Source organism: the organism of the source record quoted next, unplaced genomic scaffold (assembly GCF_019419815.1).
Source record: "Pyrus x bretschneideri cultivar Hongxiangsu unplaced genomic scaffold, Pyrus_bretschneideri_v1 Contig3, whole genome shotgun sequence".
In the NCBI taxonomy this organism is placed as follows: domain Eukaryota; kingdom Viridiplantae; phylum Streptophyta; class Magnoliopsida; order Rosales; family Rosaceae; genus Pyrus; species Pyrus x bretschneideri.
This window is the reverse complement of record NW_025999612.1, coordinates 9802591-9821041: the sequence shown is the minus strand read 5'-3', so window position 1 is coordinate 9821041 and position 18451 is coordinate 9802591. Positions and strand designations below refer to the sequence as shown.

At 37.3% G+C, this 18451-nt stretch overlaps 4 protein-coding genes across 6 annotated transcripts; 2 read left to right on the top strand and 2 right to left on the bottom strand.

The window, feature by feature from the left end:
• The first annotated feature begins 2939 nt into the window (after positions 1-2939).
• LOC125479689 (protein KINESIN LIGHT CHAIN-RELATED 3-like) lies at positions 2940-7101 on the top strand. Its single transcript, XM_048589404.1, has 3 exons — positions 2940-3264; positions 4129-6152; positions 6540-7101. Exons 2-3 carry the CDS (start codon positions 4174-4176, stop codon positions 6751-6753), a joined length of 2193 nt encoding a protein of 730 aa, XP_048445361.1. The 5' UTR covers positions 2940-3264; positions 4129-4173; the 3' UTR covers positions 6754-7101.
• A 1321-nt stretch (positions 7102-8422) lies between these two features.
• LOC125479742 (pentatricopeptide repeat-containing protein At4g21065-like) lies at positions 8423-11202 on the bottom strand. 3 transcript variants are annotated; one of them, XM_048589528.1, is made up of 4 exons: positions 9564-11202; positions 9283-9480; positions 8967-9126; positions 8423-8807 (listed from the first exon to the last, which is right to left on the bottom strand). In XM_048589528.1, exons 1-2 carry the CDS (start codon positions 10668-10670, stop codon positions 9472-9474), a joined length of 1116 nt encoding a protein of 371 aa, XP_048445485.1. In that variant the 5' UTR covers positions 10671-11202; the 3' UTR covers positions 8423-8807; positions 8967-9126; positions 9283-9471. The 3 variants fall into 3 exon arrangements, with proteins under 3 accessions (XP_048445485.1, XP_048445483.1, XP_048445484.1); XM_048589526.1 differs by having other exon boundaries at positions 9283-11202; XM_048589527.1 differs by having other exon boundaries at positions 8423-8802; positions 9283-11202.
• Positions 10772-11983, bottom strand: LOC125479707 (pentatricopeptide repeat-containing protein At4g35130, chloroplastic-like). The gene has a single exon (XM_048589430.1). It carries the CDS (start codon positions 11981-11983, stop codon positions 10772-10774), a length of 1212 nt encoding a protein of 403 aa, XP_048445387.1.
• A 181-nt stretch (positions 11984-12164) lies between these two features.
• LOC103953055 (putative exosome complex component rrp40) lies at positions 12165-15295 on the top strand. The gene is made up of 10 exons (XM_048589530.1): positions 12165-12326; positions 12426-12500; positions 12598-12684; positions 12780-12836; positions 12936-13028; positions 13897-13969; positions 14112-14187; positions 14334-14424; positions 14710-14833; positions 14935-15295. Exons 1-10 carry the CDS (start codon positions 12276-12278, stop codon positions 14937-14939), a joined length of 732 nt encoding a protein of 243 aa, XP_048445487.1. The 5' UTR covers positions 12165-12275; the 3' UTR covers positions 14940-15295.
• Positions 15296-18451: the final 3156 nt, after the last annotated feature.

Genomic DNA, 18451 nt, shown 5'->3' with positions numbered 1-18451 from the left:
GTAGTCTAATATATAATAACATAAAACATGTCTAATATATGTTATTATACATGCTTAATTAAGTCAATAAAATTATATTTTACATATTAATGTAGGTAAATTATTTCACACACACACACATAAATGTCTGATATATGTAAAATTTATGCAAAATAATTTACCTACAAAAAAAACATTTGATTCAAACAGTGCACCTACTATTAAAATTTTAAAATGTTAGATTGCTTAAAAAAAGAAAAACAATATAACTAGTATATGTAAAATACATGAAAAATAATTTATCTACATGATAACAAACCCATATATGCAAAATACATAAAAACTAATTTACCATATAAATTCATTGTTTTATTTTTAAAAGAAACAATGTTTTTACTAGTTTTTTTTTTTTTTTCCCAAACATAAAGTACCTGTTATTTAATTTTTACAAAAATTGTGTACCTATTGTGTAATTAAAAAAAAATTACACATTGTTTATTTTTTTATGAAAACAATGTAACTATTGTTTAGTTTTTACAAGAAACAATGTATCTACTAGTTTATTTTTACCTTTTTTTTTTAAAATTTTCATAAGTTAATATATCTTACTTTTTCAATAGAATGTATATTGAACTAATTAGATTTGGATTAGGCGATTTCGCATAAAAGAAGAAAATAACCTTTTTTTCTTTAAATTAAAAGCAAAAAAAACTTAAACTATTTGAATGTTGTTGACAAACAAAAGACAATAAATTAAAAGTCTACAAAAAAAATCGTAATGGCCATATTAATGTGGGTGGCATGGTGTTGTACATAAATTTTAATGTATAAACATCTTTTATCATACATGGCATCAAATTCAAAATTTAGGTCTTATTTAGATGTTTTAATATAGGTGAGTTTATGTCTAGAGTTCAACAGTTGTAAGGGGCTAAATCTAAAGCACCCTTCTTTTTAAGGAAGGATTCATCATTTTGTGATCATAGAATGATAGGATCACCTGCATTTGATCTTCAATGCATAAGACCTCCCTGCACTTTCTCACAAAAAGTAAGGAAGTAGCTTATGAAATTAAGAAACTTGCATTCAAATTTCAATCTATCAAAATAACGTAAAAAGAGCTCATAAGGTATGTCACGTTGAAAACAAATAGTCTGACTTTTTAAACAATCTTCTCTTTAACTTTTTAAACTACTTAATAGTTCCAAACTATCAAAGAAAATTGATTTTCCAAACTTATATTGTATTTGTATATCATCGTATATTATTGGGGAAACAGATCATTTCTAGATCTCTTCCTCTAAACTTCAAGGATCAAGTGATTTAAACCTTTAAAATTTAATTCAACGTTTAAAAACAAAGAAGTTAGTAAAAAATTATTTTAAAAGCTATAATAATTTTTAGCTGTTGGATTAAATTTTTAAAAACCTGAATTACTTGATCTTTGAGTTTTGGAAGAAAAGCTCCGAAGAGGATCTCTTTCCTATTATTGGTAGTCTGGTCAGAGACTCAGAGGACATAACCTCCCCTATAGGTGTTGATATTTTGACCCATGAGTCATGACTTATGAGTGGGTAAATTGTACTTACGCCCCCCCCATTTGGGAGTATTCTAATTATCCAACCTAGAGCCTTGTGAAACTTGTTTGCCTCAAATCCAATGATTATTTCAAAAGAAGAGGATTTTCTACCCTTCTAATTTCTTTATTTTTACATATCTTTCTATTTGAACGGTCACGGTTAAGCTACATCAACATCTTATATTAATTTTTTTATAGAGATAATAAGACAAAAAATAATGTGTGAGATGAGGGGATGGAAGAGGATGAGAATAGAAGGGTAAAGAATCCTTCTCCTATTTCAAAAGCTAGATGCACCTTCATCAGAATTCCCAATTTGTCTCATCACGAGATTATTTTAGAACTTTTGAATGAATCCAATAACTTCAGTCAACCCAATTATAATTCTCTTACAATACACCGGTGTATGAGATGTATTGATGTTTAAAAGTGTAAATTAAAACTATTAAAATGCAAACATGTAAATTTAACCGTCTAATGCATTAGTGCTCTATTATATCGATACATGGTAGACTTGTACTTCTTTTAGATTCAAACTTATGGGGTTTATCATCACCCATAAGTGAAAGAGAAATGCAAAGTTAAGTTTTAGATTCAAACTTAATAACAACGTTAAGTTTTATTATTAAGGATAGGAACATTAGTTTCTCCTATTGTCCCAACATGTTAGAGACCACCTTGATGATCAAGTTGAGAAGAAGCAAAGTAACTTCAAGACCAATGACCCTTTGTCCATAAAAAAAACCAACATCCCACCCAAAAATTAAAATGTAAAAATAAAATAAAAATAAAAAAATAAATAAAAAAATTGTCTTTTCAAATGATACTAATATTTTGCCACAAGCTTATGAGAAATTTTTCTATGTGTCGAGAATAGGGTTCGGTACACAAGTGTTATAATACAAATGGTTGAAATTTTTTTATTTAAAACAACCACTTCTAAATTGGTTGTGTTTCTACTACACTGAACAATCTTGTGCTTTCGTGTGTGCGGCATGAGAGTTGTTTTACTCTTAAATTTTTATTAAAATTTATTAATTTACTATTTTACCCTTTAATTAGTAAGTTTTTTTCCCCTAACATTAGAGAAATTTTTTATTGTGATGGGAATATGAGTGGTACATCATGTGTTTTTATGTAAGTGGTGAAAAATTTTACTTTTTAAATTATTAATTTTTTAACACACATATTCTACTATTTGTATAATAATATGTGGTGTATCATCTCGTATATCGGTTACACATATTCCAACATTGATAAAAGGGAAGGGTAGTTTTTGGTATTACGAAAATCTCACAAAATTGACCTATAAATTGTTTTCCACAGACACCGCTATCCGACCGCCACGTGGCGATTTCCGGTTTAAATGACAGTCAGAGAAAACAAAACGATCGGCATTTGGGGAGTTACAGCAGGACGCGCGGGTGGGGAAGAAAGAAGTGGCCATCTCTCTTCCCCTTCGATATTCCAACTCTGCAACTTTCCACCGTTTCCCCTAATAATTTCCTTTTCTTTTCCTCAAAAGATTTCATCTTTTTGCCTTACGCATTTGCTCTTTTCGCCTCCACCGCTGTCGTCCTCATCCCACACAACCCCCACCAGTAAAAGATATATATATTTTGACAATTTATAGATTGCATTTTTATCGAGACCCAGATAGCACAACCCATTTCGTGCCCTTTTGACATGGTCGACTGTTTGTTCAGGTATGGATTTTCCCATTTCTGCTTTCTGCATATTGTTTTTTCAGCTCAACAAACAACCCATTAGTTATTTTCCATTTTTTGGTGTGCTTTTCTTTATTAATTTGAGAGGTTAGCTGCAAAGAACTTGATTTGATTGTTGATGGGTTCATGTTAATCTACAATAATATTAAAAGAAGTTGATTTGATTGTTGATGGGTTCATTTTGTTGGTTTTAATCTTTGGCATGTTCCAATGGTGATATGAGTTTTGTATGGAATATGCGTTTATGTGGGTTGATTGGATTCTTCTTTTTTTGTGAAGATCCGATGAGGGCATTTTGTGTTTTATTTATTTCTCATTTTTTCCTTTGACGGATAAAGGACGACCTTAAGCCAACAAGGCTCCTTAGTTTGCGAGGTTAGGGGAACTTCCCTTGCTTTGCAAAGAGTCTGTTTCCACGACTTGATTCGTGACCTTTCGGTCACAAAGGAGCAACCTTTCCGTTAGGTTTAACTTGATATTTGGTTCCTTGGTTTGTTGGGAAACATACAAAGTTCAAAAGTGAAATGCTAAAACGCAGAAACATGAATGTTTTATGTTTTTAATGTATTTTGATTTGTGTTCGGGAGCAAATGTATGTTGTGCATATGTTTTGGTTATTGTTTGATATTTGCTTATTAGGTTTGTTGGTAAACAATAAACATACAAAGTCCCGAAATCAGATTGCTATAAGGTCCTAAATGAATTTTGGTGCTGTTGCTAATGCATTTTTCTTTTTGTTCAATGCTATTTCAATGTATGGAAACCGTAGGTTTGTGCAGTATGTATGCATTCGGAATTCTGCTAAAATCTTCTGCTTGATTTATTGAGATCCGTTTGTTGCAGATAATTTATTTGGTGTAGAGGTTTTGTTGATTCGGGTACATAGCGATGCCTGGAATTGTCGATGAGGTGGTAAATGAATCACATGAAAATTCCATGCTAAGTAAGGAAAATATAGCTCTGAATGGATCCTGGAAGAGTACTTTGAATCAGCAAATCCCCCGGAGTACAGGACTTGATCGTCCAGTTGATGGGATGGTTGACACCTCGATTGAGCAGCTTTATGAGAATGTGTGTGATATGCAGAGTTCTGATCAGTCACCTTCAAGGCATAGTTTTCAATCGGATGGTGATGAGTCTAGGATAGATTCAGAGTTACGTCATCTTGTTGGCGGAGAGATGAGAGAGGTGGAGATAATGGAAGAGGAAGTGCTAGAAAACCCAGCATACGATTCTCGTAGTGATGCAAGTTCTAAGAAAGGTTCGTCCTCAGATAGAAAATCAGGAAAGATGGTTAAAGCTGCAAGTACAAAATCCGTTTCTTCAGGGAACTCGAAGAAAGTTGCTCACTTGCAGGTGGACACTGAAACTTCATCAAAATCAGTTGCGAAGGGAAGAAGTCCTGACAAACCTCCTATTCCTAGCGCTAAGAATTTCCAAAAACAACATGCGGGACCCTCTCCTGTGAAGAAACGCAGTAATTCATCTGTGGCAGGGTCAAAGTTTCAGAAAGGAACTGAGGATTTGGCTGAATCAGGGTTATATAATCCAGATCTTGGGCCATTTTTGCTTAAGCAAGCAAGGGATTTGATTTCATCAGGGGATAATCCCCAGAAAGCTCTTGAATTAGCTCTTCGAGCTGGAAAATCATTTGAATTATTTGCAAATGGGAAACCTTGTTTAGAGCTGGTAATGTGCCTTCACGTCACGGCAGCAATTTACTGTAGCTTAGGCCAGTATCATGAGGCAATTCCTCTTCTCGAACGCTCAATTGAGCTTTCAGCTGTTGACGGAGGCCAAAATCATGCCCTTGCTAAATTTGCTGGTCACATGCAGTTGGGTGATACTTATGCTATGCTGGGCCAACTTGAGAATTCAATTATGCATTACTCAACTGGATTGGAAATCCAGAAACAAGTTTTGGGAGAAACAGATGTGAGAGTTGGTGAGACTTGTCGATATTTGGCTGAAGCTCATGTTCAAGCATTGCAATTTGATGAAGCTCAGAGGCTTTGCCAGATGGCTCTCGATAGTCATAAAGAGAATGGTTCCCCTTCTTCTCTCGAAGAGGCTGCAGATAGGAGACTGATGGGTCTTATATGTGAGACGAAGGGTGATCATGAAGCTGCTCTCGAGCATCTTGTGTTAGCCAGCATGGCCATGGTGGCAAATGGCCAGGAAGTGGAGGTGGCTTCGGTTGATTGTAGCATTGGAGACACATACTTGTCCTTGTCTCGCTATGATGAAGCTGCTTTTGCTTATCAGAAGGCACTCACCGTGTTCAAGACCACCAAAGGAGAGAATCATCCGGCTGTTGGTTCAGTCTTCATCCGCTTGGCTGATTTGTATAACAGGACCGGGAAAGTTAGAGAGTCAAAATCATATTGTGAGAATGCCCTCCGAATTTATGAAAAGCCCATGCCTGGAGTCCCTCCTGAGGAGATGGCCAGTGGTCTCACAGATGTTTCTGCTATCTATGAATCGATGAATGACCTTGAGCAGGCAGTCATGTTGCTACAGAAGGCATTAAAGATATACAATGATGCCCCTGGTCAACAAAGCACCATTGCTGGGATTGAAGCCCAATTGGGTGTCATGTACTACATGCTGGGGAGTTATTCTGAATCTTACGACTCCTTCAAGAGTGCCATTTCAAAGCTCCGCGCAACTGGAGAGAAGAAAACTGCTTTTTTCGGGATTGTTCTTAACCAAGTAGGGCTTACTTGTGTGCAACGTTATTCCATAAATGAGGCTCAAGAATTCTTCGAAGAAGCCAGGACTATTTTGGAACACGAGTGCGGACCATATCACCCTGACACACTTGGGGTATATAGCAATCTTGCTGGCACTTATGATGCAGCTGGAAGGTACCCTCTATCTTTATCTTTGCCCTTACACTACTTTCATTGTGTCGTCCCCAATTTTCATTACACATGCTTTTGTTCTTCTCTTGGTAGTGTCCTGTTTCGGAAATCCTCAACTGGTTGGGACTTGTTTGTATTCCTTATCACACATGTTCTGTTTTCTGTTCTTTTTCGTGCACTGAAAGCCTGATAAGTTTAAGTACGTACGCGCTATGTGCAGCCCTTGCTTTCCTTTAGACCCGTTGTTTCCACGATTAATCATGGGAAAATATGAACTTATAACGCTCTAGAAATTTGTGTTTTGTTGCTCTTTTGGAGGATAGATTTTTGTTTAGCAAATGTGTTGATTCTTTGACGGTTTTCTGATGATCGTTGTGATCATTAACCCAGGTTGGAGGATGCAATCGAAATCTTGGAGTACGTTGTTGAGATGAGGGAAGAAAAGCTCGGGACAGCCAATCCCGACGTGGATGATGAGAAAAGAAGGCTGGCTGAGTTATTGAAAGAAGCAGGCAGAACCCGGAGCAGAAAAAACAGATCACTAGAGAACCTCCTCGGTTCCAACTCCCACGGTATAAACAGTGATGGAATTACGGTACTGTAAGTATGGTCGAAAATGAATACGATGTATTATAGGACGTATTTACGAGGAAAGAAACATAGAACAACCAAAGAACGAGGAAACGATCGCTGACATTGTCGAAAACATTGTTGTTGTGTAGGGTGAACTAAAATAAACCGAGTCTGGGGGGTTTTGGCTATATTATTAATTATATACTATATATATATATATATATATGTAAGTTTATACGATTTTGTATCCCACTATTTATGTAATTGCAGCTCCAAATCTTGGTAACAAAATTTCATCACAATTTGTATTACTACATTAAAGGTTTATAGATTTGTTTAACACTGATTCAGTATTAATTAATTATTTTTTTGGTGATTAGTATTAATTAATTATTTAGAATATCTCATGATGTATCAATTATTGCAGCTTTACATAGGAAGATCTTTGATGCAATCAGATTTGGGACCCCACTGGCAACCCAGTAGTTCAATAATTGTACTACTGCGCACTTCTAGATTTGTCCTTATTTTCTCAGCTTTTATTATTGCCAAGCTTTTGATCGTTTAGATTTGTTGTCAAGAAATCTCCAAGGGTTTGTTTTCAAGATTCATTATTCGGCAAGGGAGAAAATTTCAGTAGAACAGCCTGATTATATGATTGGTCAAGTCATTCTCACAAAAAAATGAACCGTTTAGTATTTGAATAGTATCGAGGTCCACGTAAGCACATAGCACTGGTGCCGCTCCTTGCGAGTGTCAGATTAGTCAGACTAGTCACTTAGTCAAACAACTTTACTGAAGTTTTAGTAGATAAGAGCTGTTTGGGCCACAAGTTGGGCGGTTCTTCTGTGTACCATCCTTAGGGAGGTCAGGGATTCGATCATCCGCTTCTAAAAAAAGCCTCTTGGGAAGAGCTTTCCGTAAAAACAGCGACCTGGCTCGGAGTGGTAGCCCACTACTACCATTTTATTTTACCAAAAAAAATATATGTGAGAACCTAAAGGCACTATAAAAACTCCAACTCATACAAAGGAATGGACCATTTTGTATAATGCTATCAAGCCCCACACATAGATACAAACTAAAAGCATGGGTGCCGTTTCTTGTAAGTGTCAAACGAGTGACCTAGTTAGACAACCGTACCAAAGTTTTCTTTTGATAAAGTGATAATATATGTAAGAACCTAAAGGCCCTATGAAAACTCCAACTCATACTAATGTGGCTTGACATCATTTTGATGGTATACACACCAAACTTGAAAGGATTTGACATAAAAATTGTTGTGAAATTAGGCATTGGGTACGTACCTAGTTTGCTGTTGTGTTACATCCAACCTAAATATTTAGGTTAGAAAAGATTTGAAATTTAATGTTGGTGGGTCAAAGTGTCCCTCCCCCACACCCCAGCTGTGTGGATGTTGTTCTTCCTTTTTTCTCCAGGCAATCCTCTCTGTACTGGTCCTATTGGAAATTGCCTCGTTACAATCTTTCGAGGGTACCGTCGACTTATCCAAAAACCTTCCATATCACCGATTGTATACAACAGATGTAGTAATTTTGCTCATTCTGATTTTGCGACTTGTATACAACCGATTATACCTAAGATTTTCTCCGGTTTATGATTTTATGACCAAGAACTTGCTTTCTTTCAACCTGGTTTACAAATTGGATGGCAAAAGGCAAAGTGGCAAATGAAACTGTTATACAAATTAGAAATGCATTTCACATAACCGGGATCTGCAATCTTCATGTTTTATGTACAGTGTTGAGCAGGTCATTTGTACATTTTCCGACAGACGGGTTCTTACGAATTTCAGAAAATTAGTCTCATAAACACCCAACTCAGAAAACTATTTCAGCTGCAGACGACATTTTCATGTCTTGAAACTCCAGGCAGCTCCCGACGATATTCCAAAGACTCAAGGTTCTTCCTTAACCATCGCTGCACTACATCTTTAGAAACACGTTTTCAACACACTGGTTGCGATGTAGCATCAGTAGCCACTCCCATTGAGAAAGCTATGACAACTGTCGTAGAGGTTGTGAAACATCCATCGTGAAGCAACAATGAGCACTCAACACTGTCCTGCAGTTGAAGCAAACTAGACTTATTTGCGGTTTTCAAACTCGAATGCATTTACCTAAGATGCAGCTTAATTTTCAAGTTTTTAACTGAGAGATCTCCTCCAACTTGCCCCCTCCCACATCCTGCACCCCAATTTACAAAAGTAAAAGGTACTTTTACCTTGTTTTCTCAGCAGATGATTCAGTTTCATCTGCTTTCAATGGGATGATCACGGGACTGTAAAACTTTACGTTCATCCGTCAGTTTAATCATTTGAATTCCAGAATCCCGCGGAGACTGAGCCACTTGTTGCAACTGGCCAACTGCTCTCTGCAAAACACTGCATCCAAAACACCAATCATATAAATGGAGGAAAAAGGGATCATAACTTTTCTGTCTAAAAGTAGCACCTTTAATTCTTAAACTGAACCGAAATTAAAGTTTGAATATAATATCAAATCGCATCAAATTAATCAGAAATTCATGTTAAACTTACTCTCGAAATGCTTCCATATGCAAAGGCCAACCGCTTGCAAAGATAGATGGATAGGCCTCACTGAATGGGAATATCTCAATCCTCCTCAATCACTCGAAACAGTGAAAGTGTTTCCTCTCTATTAATAGCAACATGGCCTAGCAATTGACTGAGAATCATCCAATCATCAATTCTGCTGAACCTGTTCGGCTATGGTTTCTACTTGCAACCGGAAACAGCAAATCGTCATGTTTAAATGATGAAAGATTTTCATGATTAACCTCATCATGCCGAACACTTACTGTAAGTGATTGAGGAATATATCCTGCCTTCCTTATTTCATTTGTTAAACATTCAACTGTAGCATATATCTCCTCCAACTGATTATGAGACTGATCACCCGCCATAAATACATGAACATTACTATCGACTTCAATCCAACTGCAACCAGGTGTCTTCTTGAGCCCCCTGCCCTTGATATCGGATCTAATCCTGGTAACATCACTCCATTTCCCATACTCTTCATACAAGTTTGCAAGAAGTGTACGGTAACCAATACTAGCAGGATCGAGTTCAAAGATATGATCAGACACAACTTCTGCAAGTCTTTCATCACGGTGAATTTTGCATGATCCGAGCAATGATCCCCATATACGATCATCTGGGGTACAAGGCATTGCCAAAATAATATCGTATGCATGTTTTAAATGGCCAGCTCGGCCTAAAAGATCAACCATGCAGGAGTACTGTTCAAGTTGAGGTTCAATTTTGTAATCCTCGACCATACGTTTAAAATATTTCAATCCCTCTTCAACCCTCCCTGCATGGCTGCAAGCAGACAGTAGAGCTGTAAAAGTCGCATGGTCAGGCTTCATTCCCGCTGCTTCCATTTTCTCTAATAAACCGAATGTTTCATCCGCATGGCCGTGCATTCCTAACCCCAAAAGAATTGAATTCCATGATACTTCAGTTCTTTCAGGCATGCTCTCAAATATAGCCCATGAGCTCTTTATGTCTCCACATTTTGCATAGGTAGTTATAAGGGAATTGCTCACAAGAACATTGGACTCAAATTCTTGTCTTAAAAGGTAACCGTGAACCTCCTTGCACGACTTCATGATTGACAACTGAGCACAAACCGACAACATACTCGCAACTGTCACGGCATTGGGTTTGACTCCATCGGACTGCATGTCGAGGATTGCCTTTAAAGCTTCATCTGGAAACTCATTCTGAGTATATCCAGATATCAAGGCATTCCAAGATACCAAATCTCTAGCGGGTAGTCTATAAAAGACAATTTGAGCTGACTCCATGTCTCTGCATTTCGCATACATATCGACTAAGGCACCTCCGACAAAAACATCTGAATCAAACCCCATTTTGACTACTAGCCCATGGATTTCCATGCCTCTAGGCCTAACAGCCAAGGAAGAACAGGCTCGCAGAACAGCCAATACGATGACAGAATCCACAAAGCCATATTCTAATACATAGTTATGGAACAGATTCAATGCCTCATGAGGACGATTGCCTTGAGCGAAATTGAGATGATAGCTCCCCACATGACAATGTTACGATTTTGAGATCTTTGAAAGATTTCAAGGCCAGCTTTGCTATCACCGCATTTAAAATACATGTCCATAAGAGCCGTTTCAACTCTTGCATCATGGTTCAATTGAATGCTATAATAGAACTTATGGATTTGCCTTCCCAATGCTAAATCCAACAGCTGAGAGCACAAACCTATAACGGCGACCATTGTGGAAGTATCTGGTGATAAACCAATTTCTAACATCTCTAGGAACAACTCCACTGCTTGTGGCAAACGCCCGTTCGCAACATAGCCCGAGATCATCACATTCCATATCACCGGATTCCCAATGATCGATTCTTCATAAACAATGCTCCCAAAAACATATTCCGCATTCTTTACATCACCACATTTCATGTACATATCGATTAATCCACTAACCAAGAACTGATCTGTAGCTATCTCCCTTTTCACAACAAACCCATGAATTTCCCTTCCATGAACTGAACACTGAACTGAAGAGCATGACGAGAGAGCCGAAAGGCAAGCCACCCGGTTCGGCAACACCCAGTAATCATTAACCATCCGACTAAGCATCCTCAACGAACCCATATAATCTCCCCAATGGCAAAGCCCAGATATCATAGTATTCCAAGAAACCAAATCTCTCTCACGCATTTTCTCAAACAGCTGGATTGCATCCTCAACAGCCCCGCACTTCCAGTAAACACCCAAAAGCGAATTGACATCGTAAACATCATCCAAAACTCCTAATTTCAAGACGTGCCCATGAATCTCGCGAGCCTTTCCGGCATCACAAAGCCCCCCGAACGCCTTTATCAAACAGGGAAAGAATCGAAATTCCGAAACCTGCAGACCAAATTCAAGAACTTTGACGTAAATGGTGATTGCATCTTCGAAGTTCCCGTCCTCCACGTAGTCCTTAATCAGCTGGCCGGCCGACGACACTTCGCGCAGCGAACTCTCCCGCGAAAACCCACGTCCCAGAATCGGTTTCCGAGATGGGGCTTTCAGGAATTGGATTCCGGAGCAGAAATTATGAAACTTTGAAGTAAAAGATAGAAAGCACGGCGTACTTGGACATCGGAATTTGTAGTGTGACGCCGCCTCCGATTGTATTGCCGGGTAATGAATTGAATACCAGCCTTGTGGCACTACAAACGCCATCTCTACAACGTCGTAATGGTAACGCGAATTGAAATCTGAACTCGTCGGAGCTGAAGAAGCAGCCGTCTCCCTGCGCCGTCGTAAAAAGCCGCGGGATTATCTCCAAGGAACAGATAAGCAAATTATGCTCGCCAATACGGCGTCGTTTTCGGCTAGGGCATATAAAATGGCGGGTCTTAAATACCCTTATTGCGGGCTTCCCTGCCGCTTACGTTGTCGTCTTCCTTCTACTCGAGCCTGCTGAAAGAGCTTCTTCTTATCGCCGCTTACTCGTCAAAAACCCGGAATTTCAATGGAAGAAAAAGTGTCCGGTTCGCCGGCGAGCTTCATCGACAAGCCAGTGGTAAGAGCTCCTATTTCCTATTCCCCTCCGGTTCGCTTGTAATTTCGAACGGAAAAAGTGTCCGTTTGTTTCTGTAATTTCGAATTTCGTGGTGCTTAGATTCCCGGCGATGTGGTTCTCGACCTCTCCGACATGACTAACCAAACCATCAAGCTCGGCGGCGGTCTCCGCCAGGTCCCTTTCTCTCTCTCCGTCCCCCTCTCTCCCTCTCCCCCTCTCCCTCTCTCCCTCTCTTTGCATTCATTTCTGAATAAAAGATTGAAAATTTCAGGATTTTGATTCAATAGTTGCGATGAAGGCTGGGACTTTGAGGTTTACGAAGCCGAACAAGTATTGGGTCGAAACATCTCAGAAAAGGGTAAGCAATTTTCCCTCCAATTCACTCTTTTAAAATACAAAAGTATAATTTTTTCAGTTGCATAGTATTTCAATTTTGTTGTTTTTTTTGTACAGTATGTGCCCTGTGTGGGGGACTCGGTACTTGGAATCGTGGCGGATTCGAGAGCAGATGTAAGAACTTGAACATGTATTTGTTGCATTTTGATGATTATTGGTTCTTTGGTGCTGGTCCATTGCTTATGAATTTGGTTTGTATTTGTTTGGATTTAGAATTTTCTGGTGGACATTAAAGGACCTACATTGGCGTATCTGCCGGTGCTTGCTTTTGAAGGAGGAACTAGGCGAAACATACCAAAGTTTGAGGTTTGTAAAGTTTAATTTACATCTATATGCGTTGCTATGCTACTCATATTATTGATAGTATACAGAAACATGAGTATTGGTCCAGGGCCAAAGGGGTAGAGGAAGACCTAGGAACTTTTTGGAAGACACTCTAAGAAAAGACTTAGAGTACTTGATCTAACGAAGGACATGACACAGAACCGAGCACAGTGGCATTCTAGGATTCATATAGCCGACCCCACTTAGTGGGAAAAGGCTTTGTTGTTGTTGTTGTTGTTGTTGTCAATACTTACTAATTATGGATCAACTGTATGATCTACATAACATCAGTAGCCTCAATACTTCGCTCGCAATCGAAACATCTTGTTTTAGACCAGTTGTTATTACTCCCAAGTAAAATAAAAGTTGTAAATATATGAGGGAGCGTTTATGAGCTTAAAGTTTGTCATAATCTTGTTATTAGTGACTGATTCTAACTTACTGTAACTTAAATGATGTTCACGTCAAACAAGTAATTAGAACATGATTAGGCTCCAGTGTAGTTAGAAAATGTTTGTTAGAAACAAGTAATTTTCATAAATCGTTTTTTTTTTTCTTTGGGGGTGGGGATGGGAGGAGAGAGAGATAAGGAACAGGGGTGCATCTCTTCAATGGGAAGTTCAGTTTAAAGCTATGAAACCCTAGTTTAAAACCAGAATTGGAATTATGTAGAAAAGCTGCTTGGCCAAATAGCGCTAGGGAATTCTTCCTGTATTGAAGTATTTTCGTTGTTGTAATTTTGGTCCGTAGCAGTTAGCACAATAGTCAATTACTCACTTTCAACTTCAAATTCTGGGCTTTGTTTTTATATTTTGTACTGTTTAGAAATGGCTAATCAGTTACTTGACAGGTGGGTACATTGCTGTATGTTCGGGTTGTGAAGGCAAACCCTGGCATGAATCCTGAGTTGTCATGCACTGATGGTTGGTTTTCTATCTTATTCGTTTTCATTTGGGACACACTATATTTCGATATGTTTCCCCTGTGTATTAGCTCTTGTAAAAGTTGATTTGAATTCCTGTGATGGTTTCTCGACTGTGATTGAAATTGTTGTGTGATTTCTAGCCAGTGGAAAAGCAGCAGAGTATGGCGTCCTTAAAGATGGCTACAATTTTGACTGTTCGACTGGCCTTTCAAGAATGTGAGATGTAGTTCCCTTTCTATGATATATAAGAAGTTCTTAGGGGATAGATACTACTCTAGTCTAAAGCACATAGTCAATGCATAAAACAGGGTTTTTTTTTATTCTCCTTCTATGTTATAATTGACCAGTCATGTGGTTTACAGGTTGCTGAGATCGCCAAGATGTCCAGTTCTCGAGGAACTTGGGAAGAAAATTTCCTTTGAAATAGCAGTTGGTTTGAACGGCCGTGTTTGGGTATACTTCATTACTGCCTATACATACTTTTGTAAAATTCTTTGTTCTTGTTTGGGTTTATGCTTGCATTCATTGTATCTCCGTATTATCTTAGATTTTTTTTCTCGGTATCAATAGTAAAACCTGTTCAAACTAAGATCGTTGCTTGCTGGGCCTGATTTTATTGGGTCTTGGACACTTGCCAAACTTAATTCTCAGTTGGGACATTTTCATTGTTGCAGACTTGTTCTCTACAACTCCCTTTCTGTTTGTAAACATAACTCTTTGGTTCTTTTTAACATTTAGCTCAATGCTGGTTCGCCATCTTTGATCATCGTCGTTTCTAATGCAATCATGAACTCGGAATCTCTGACTGGAGTGAAGCAGAGAATCATGGTGGATAAACTCATTCAGAATTTGAAGTTATCAAGTTAGTCTGTTACGGTGTTACCTATTGATTCAAACCCCAATTATTTCCTCTGAGACTCTTTTGTGATACGAAACTAACTCTCTTTAATGCTTTTTGTGTAGCATAACAATGCAAGACCTGCAAGCTTTGCATCTGTCAAACTCACCCGTTGTGTTTTCCAGAAGACGTTTTGTGACGAGGGTTAAGAAGACGATGAAATCCCGCGATCACAATCTCATATGCTAAAACATTCTCGAGCACGAGCCTTATGACTTGTGTGAACCCGTTAAATCAGTAGATAGTATGAAACTATTCCTTAACTCTTAACCTAAATTTTGTTACTTAAGCAGGGGAATTCGTCGTGTTAATCGATTTTCTGTCTATTGATTCTGCATTTTGTTCCAAATGAAATTCGACTCGTGCCAAGATATTCAAATGTTACAGACGATTTCAAGGTTACAATGATGGTCTTGTTCCTTTTTACCCCTGTGCTCAACGTGACAACACACATATCTATGTTGACGACGAAATTATTGTACTAGTTGTGTCATCTTGCTAGAAATTGGCCAAGCAGTAAATGATGATGTCGTTTTACCCCTTTGCTTTCAAATGGATCAATGAAGTTGTACGGTATTGACCCATAAAAGCTTTTGGGTAAAAAAACAGTTCGAATCCCCGGTTGGAAGCAGATTGAGATGCTCAAAATTTCTTACAGAAAGATCTTGCGGAACTGATTTCTGCACATCTTTTTCTTTCCTTCCCTGCCCATGTTTAGTTGTCTTGAATTGAATAAATCAAAAGAAAAGTATGAAACGCAATTAAACAAAGGTGTCTTTATGGAAACAAGAGGAAATAAATACAATATTCGCCTTGACTAGACATATAACAAGTCGAAGTGGTAAATTAACTCATTGAATTGTTAACAGATATTTGTTAAAATCAATTTAATTTGATATTACCATAATATACATGTGAGATTGATGGTAATAATGATAATGTAAAATGAAATTAAACTAAATTGATCTTAAATGAATATCAATTTACAAGCCAACGGATTAGCTACCTCTAATAACAAAGCTGACACACACACACACAATCAGTCTTGCAGTCTGAATGATTACTCGTTGGCTGCTCTGTTGGAATACAGTATAGACACGTGGCTAAACAGTGGGCCCAGATACAAGCTCTTAACCCTGAAGTATTAAATGCAACTGCAATGAGTCACATGTATGTAACACAAGTTCGAAGTTCTCTGATCAATTGGTGGCCGAAGGTTCTCATTCACTGTGCCTTTGTGTTAATCCACACAAACACAGTCGTACATAATTATGGATCCAACAAGTACGATTCCTTGTTCGTGTAGTCAAGTACGATTCCTTGTTGGTGTAGTCTCACTCTCAGCACTCACACCACAAATATAATAATTATTGGATCTTGTTTTTTGCCTTCCTGGATCTTCTTTTCTCAGATCTGTAATTTTTCTCTTGTTTTTGTTTTAATTTGATCGCGCAATAAGTGTTTCTGTTCTGCTGACTTATGATGATGGCTCGGTTGAATGCTGGCTGGATTCTCGTTTTTGTTTTCTGAAAAGTAGCAACTAGGTCATGCAGGTTATGATCTCATATGCTGCATGCAAGTGAACTTTGAGCCCTTAAATTATGGAAAAATACTTGGTTCCTTAACTCCGTTTCTTAAAAACGTCATTCTTGCTTACATGTGAATGTATAAAATGCGCAAGTGAAATTTTTTATATTTATGTTTTTGATGAGATATTTTTGCGCTAAGCAGTATCCTTTGAATACAAGCTGTCGGGTGGAAGTTAGGGAAAATATGAAGAAAAAAACCAAGTCGTGTAAAAACTATAGAGAGAAACTGTTGTAGTATTATGTGGATCTTTGTTTTTCAGAAAATTTGTGATGGTTTTGTTGTTTTCGATCAGAGGCTAGCTAGTTTCCATTGGATAAACGAAAATACTAGGAGTAATTAATTAATTGTATATCAGCTGGGTTTGGAATCACATACGTACTCTGAATTATTCGATTAATATAAATTATATAATTTCATATATCAATTGTCGCCATTTTCCTATCACGTAGCAGTAAAACTAGTTCAACTCAATCTGTGAATACGTACTACTGTACTAGCCCCAGACTCAGAGACAGTGAAGCCCTATTCTCTCTCTCTCTCTCTCTCTGGGAAATTCTAGGTTGGAAAAACAAAAACAAAATAAAAATAAAAATAAAGAAGGAAAGTGTTATTGGCATTTCAAAAATCTCATTTTATACTCCTCACAAGTGTATTTTTCTTTCTAAATATAGAAAATTTGAAGTGTAGAATGTGAAATTTGGAATGCCAATAACAATTCCTATAAAGAATCTAATGATTTAGAAGTTTTGTAGTCCGCCATCTGCCTCAAATTTGAAATTCTTATTCAATTTCTTTCGCCATGATTTACAGGTCATGCATGATTGGCTAAAGATTTGTGTGCACAATTTAAACATTCACGGAAATGAATATATATATATATAGGTGCCATGAAACAAAAAACAACATGACCAAAATGGTGAAAGTGTGACAAATAAACAAACGAAAATGTTTCACCAATTCATGTATGCGACCAAAAGCCAAACGAAGATATATAAAGACTTTTTTCCCCATTTTCAATCGATGGAAAGAGACTCTAAACGATGGATTTGATCAGCAAAGAACAGTAAACTCATTAATAATGTACCAAGTTTGTTTTTATTTGATAATACATGTGATCGAAAAGTTACAGGTTCAAGCCATGAAAACAGTCTTTTTACAAAGCAAAGATAAGACTGCGTACAACAGATATTCTCTCCTCTTCCTAGCCTTCACAAGCAGAGAACTTTGTTGACTTAAGGTTCCCCTATTTTGGTAATGCATGTGTGTCCTATTGGTTTGTTCATGTATGAACATATATGGCTACATGTATATTTCGTACACGTGCATTGTCCTTGTTTTTATGGAGAAGTTTGAATCTTTATTTTTGTTCTTAAATGTGCTTTGTCCCTATGTTTCTGCCATAAAAACAGGCCAATCTTTATCATGATTTTCACGAGAAATAAAACATGGAAATCTGAGTTTGAAAACTCTTTCTAGTGTTTGAAAGGAAAATATCATTAACTAAGACGTGTTTGATAATTTGATTATACCTTTAAAAACATTTGAAATTATACCTTCAAGCATTTGAATAATCACTTTGAAGATATTTTAAGTACCATTAGAATATGATACTAAATTATACCTTAATTTTTTGTCACCGAATCAAATAAATTGAAGAAGATCAATGGCCAAATATTAACAATGTTGTGTGCGAAGTAAAAATATGTATGTGAATAACACTTTACAAGAATAATACATATGTAAAAAGTTTGTTATTATTCATAGGGGAGGTTAATTTTTTTTCTTTCTTTTCCTTAATGATGAATTGGGATACCGTACTAATATAAAAGTTTCTTGTCATTTGGTTCATGATTGGAAAGCTAAGAAATTTGATCATTTGCACCCTCACATTGTCAAACTGAAATTATGAATTTAGGCACCCAACTTATTTAAACTTTTTATTGATCTTCATTCCAAGACCCAATAAGGGTCCAAAACTTCATTAATTGACTT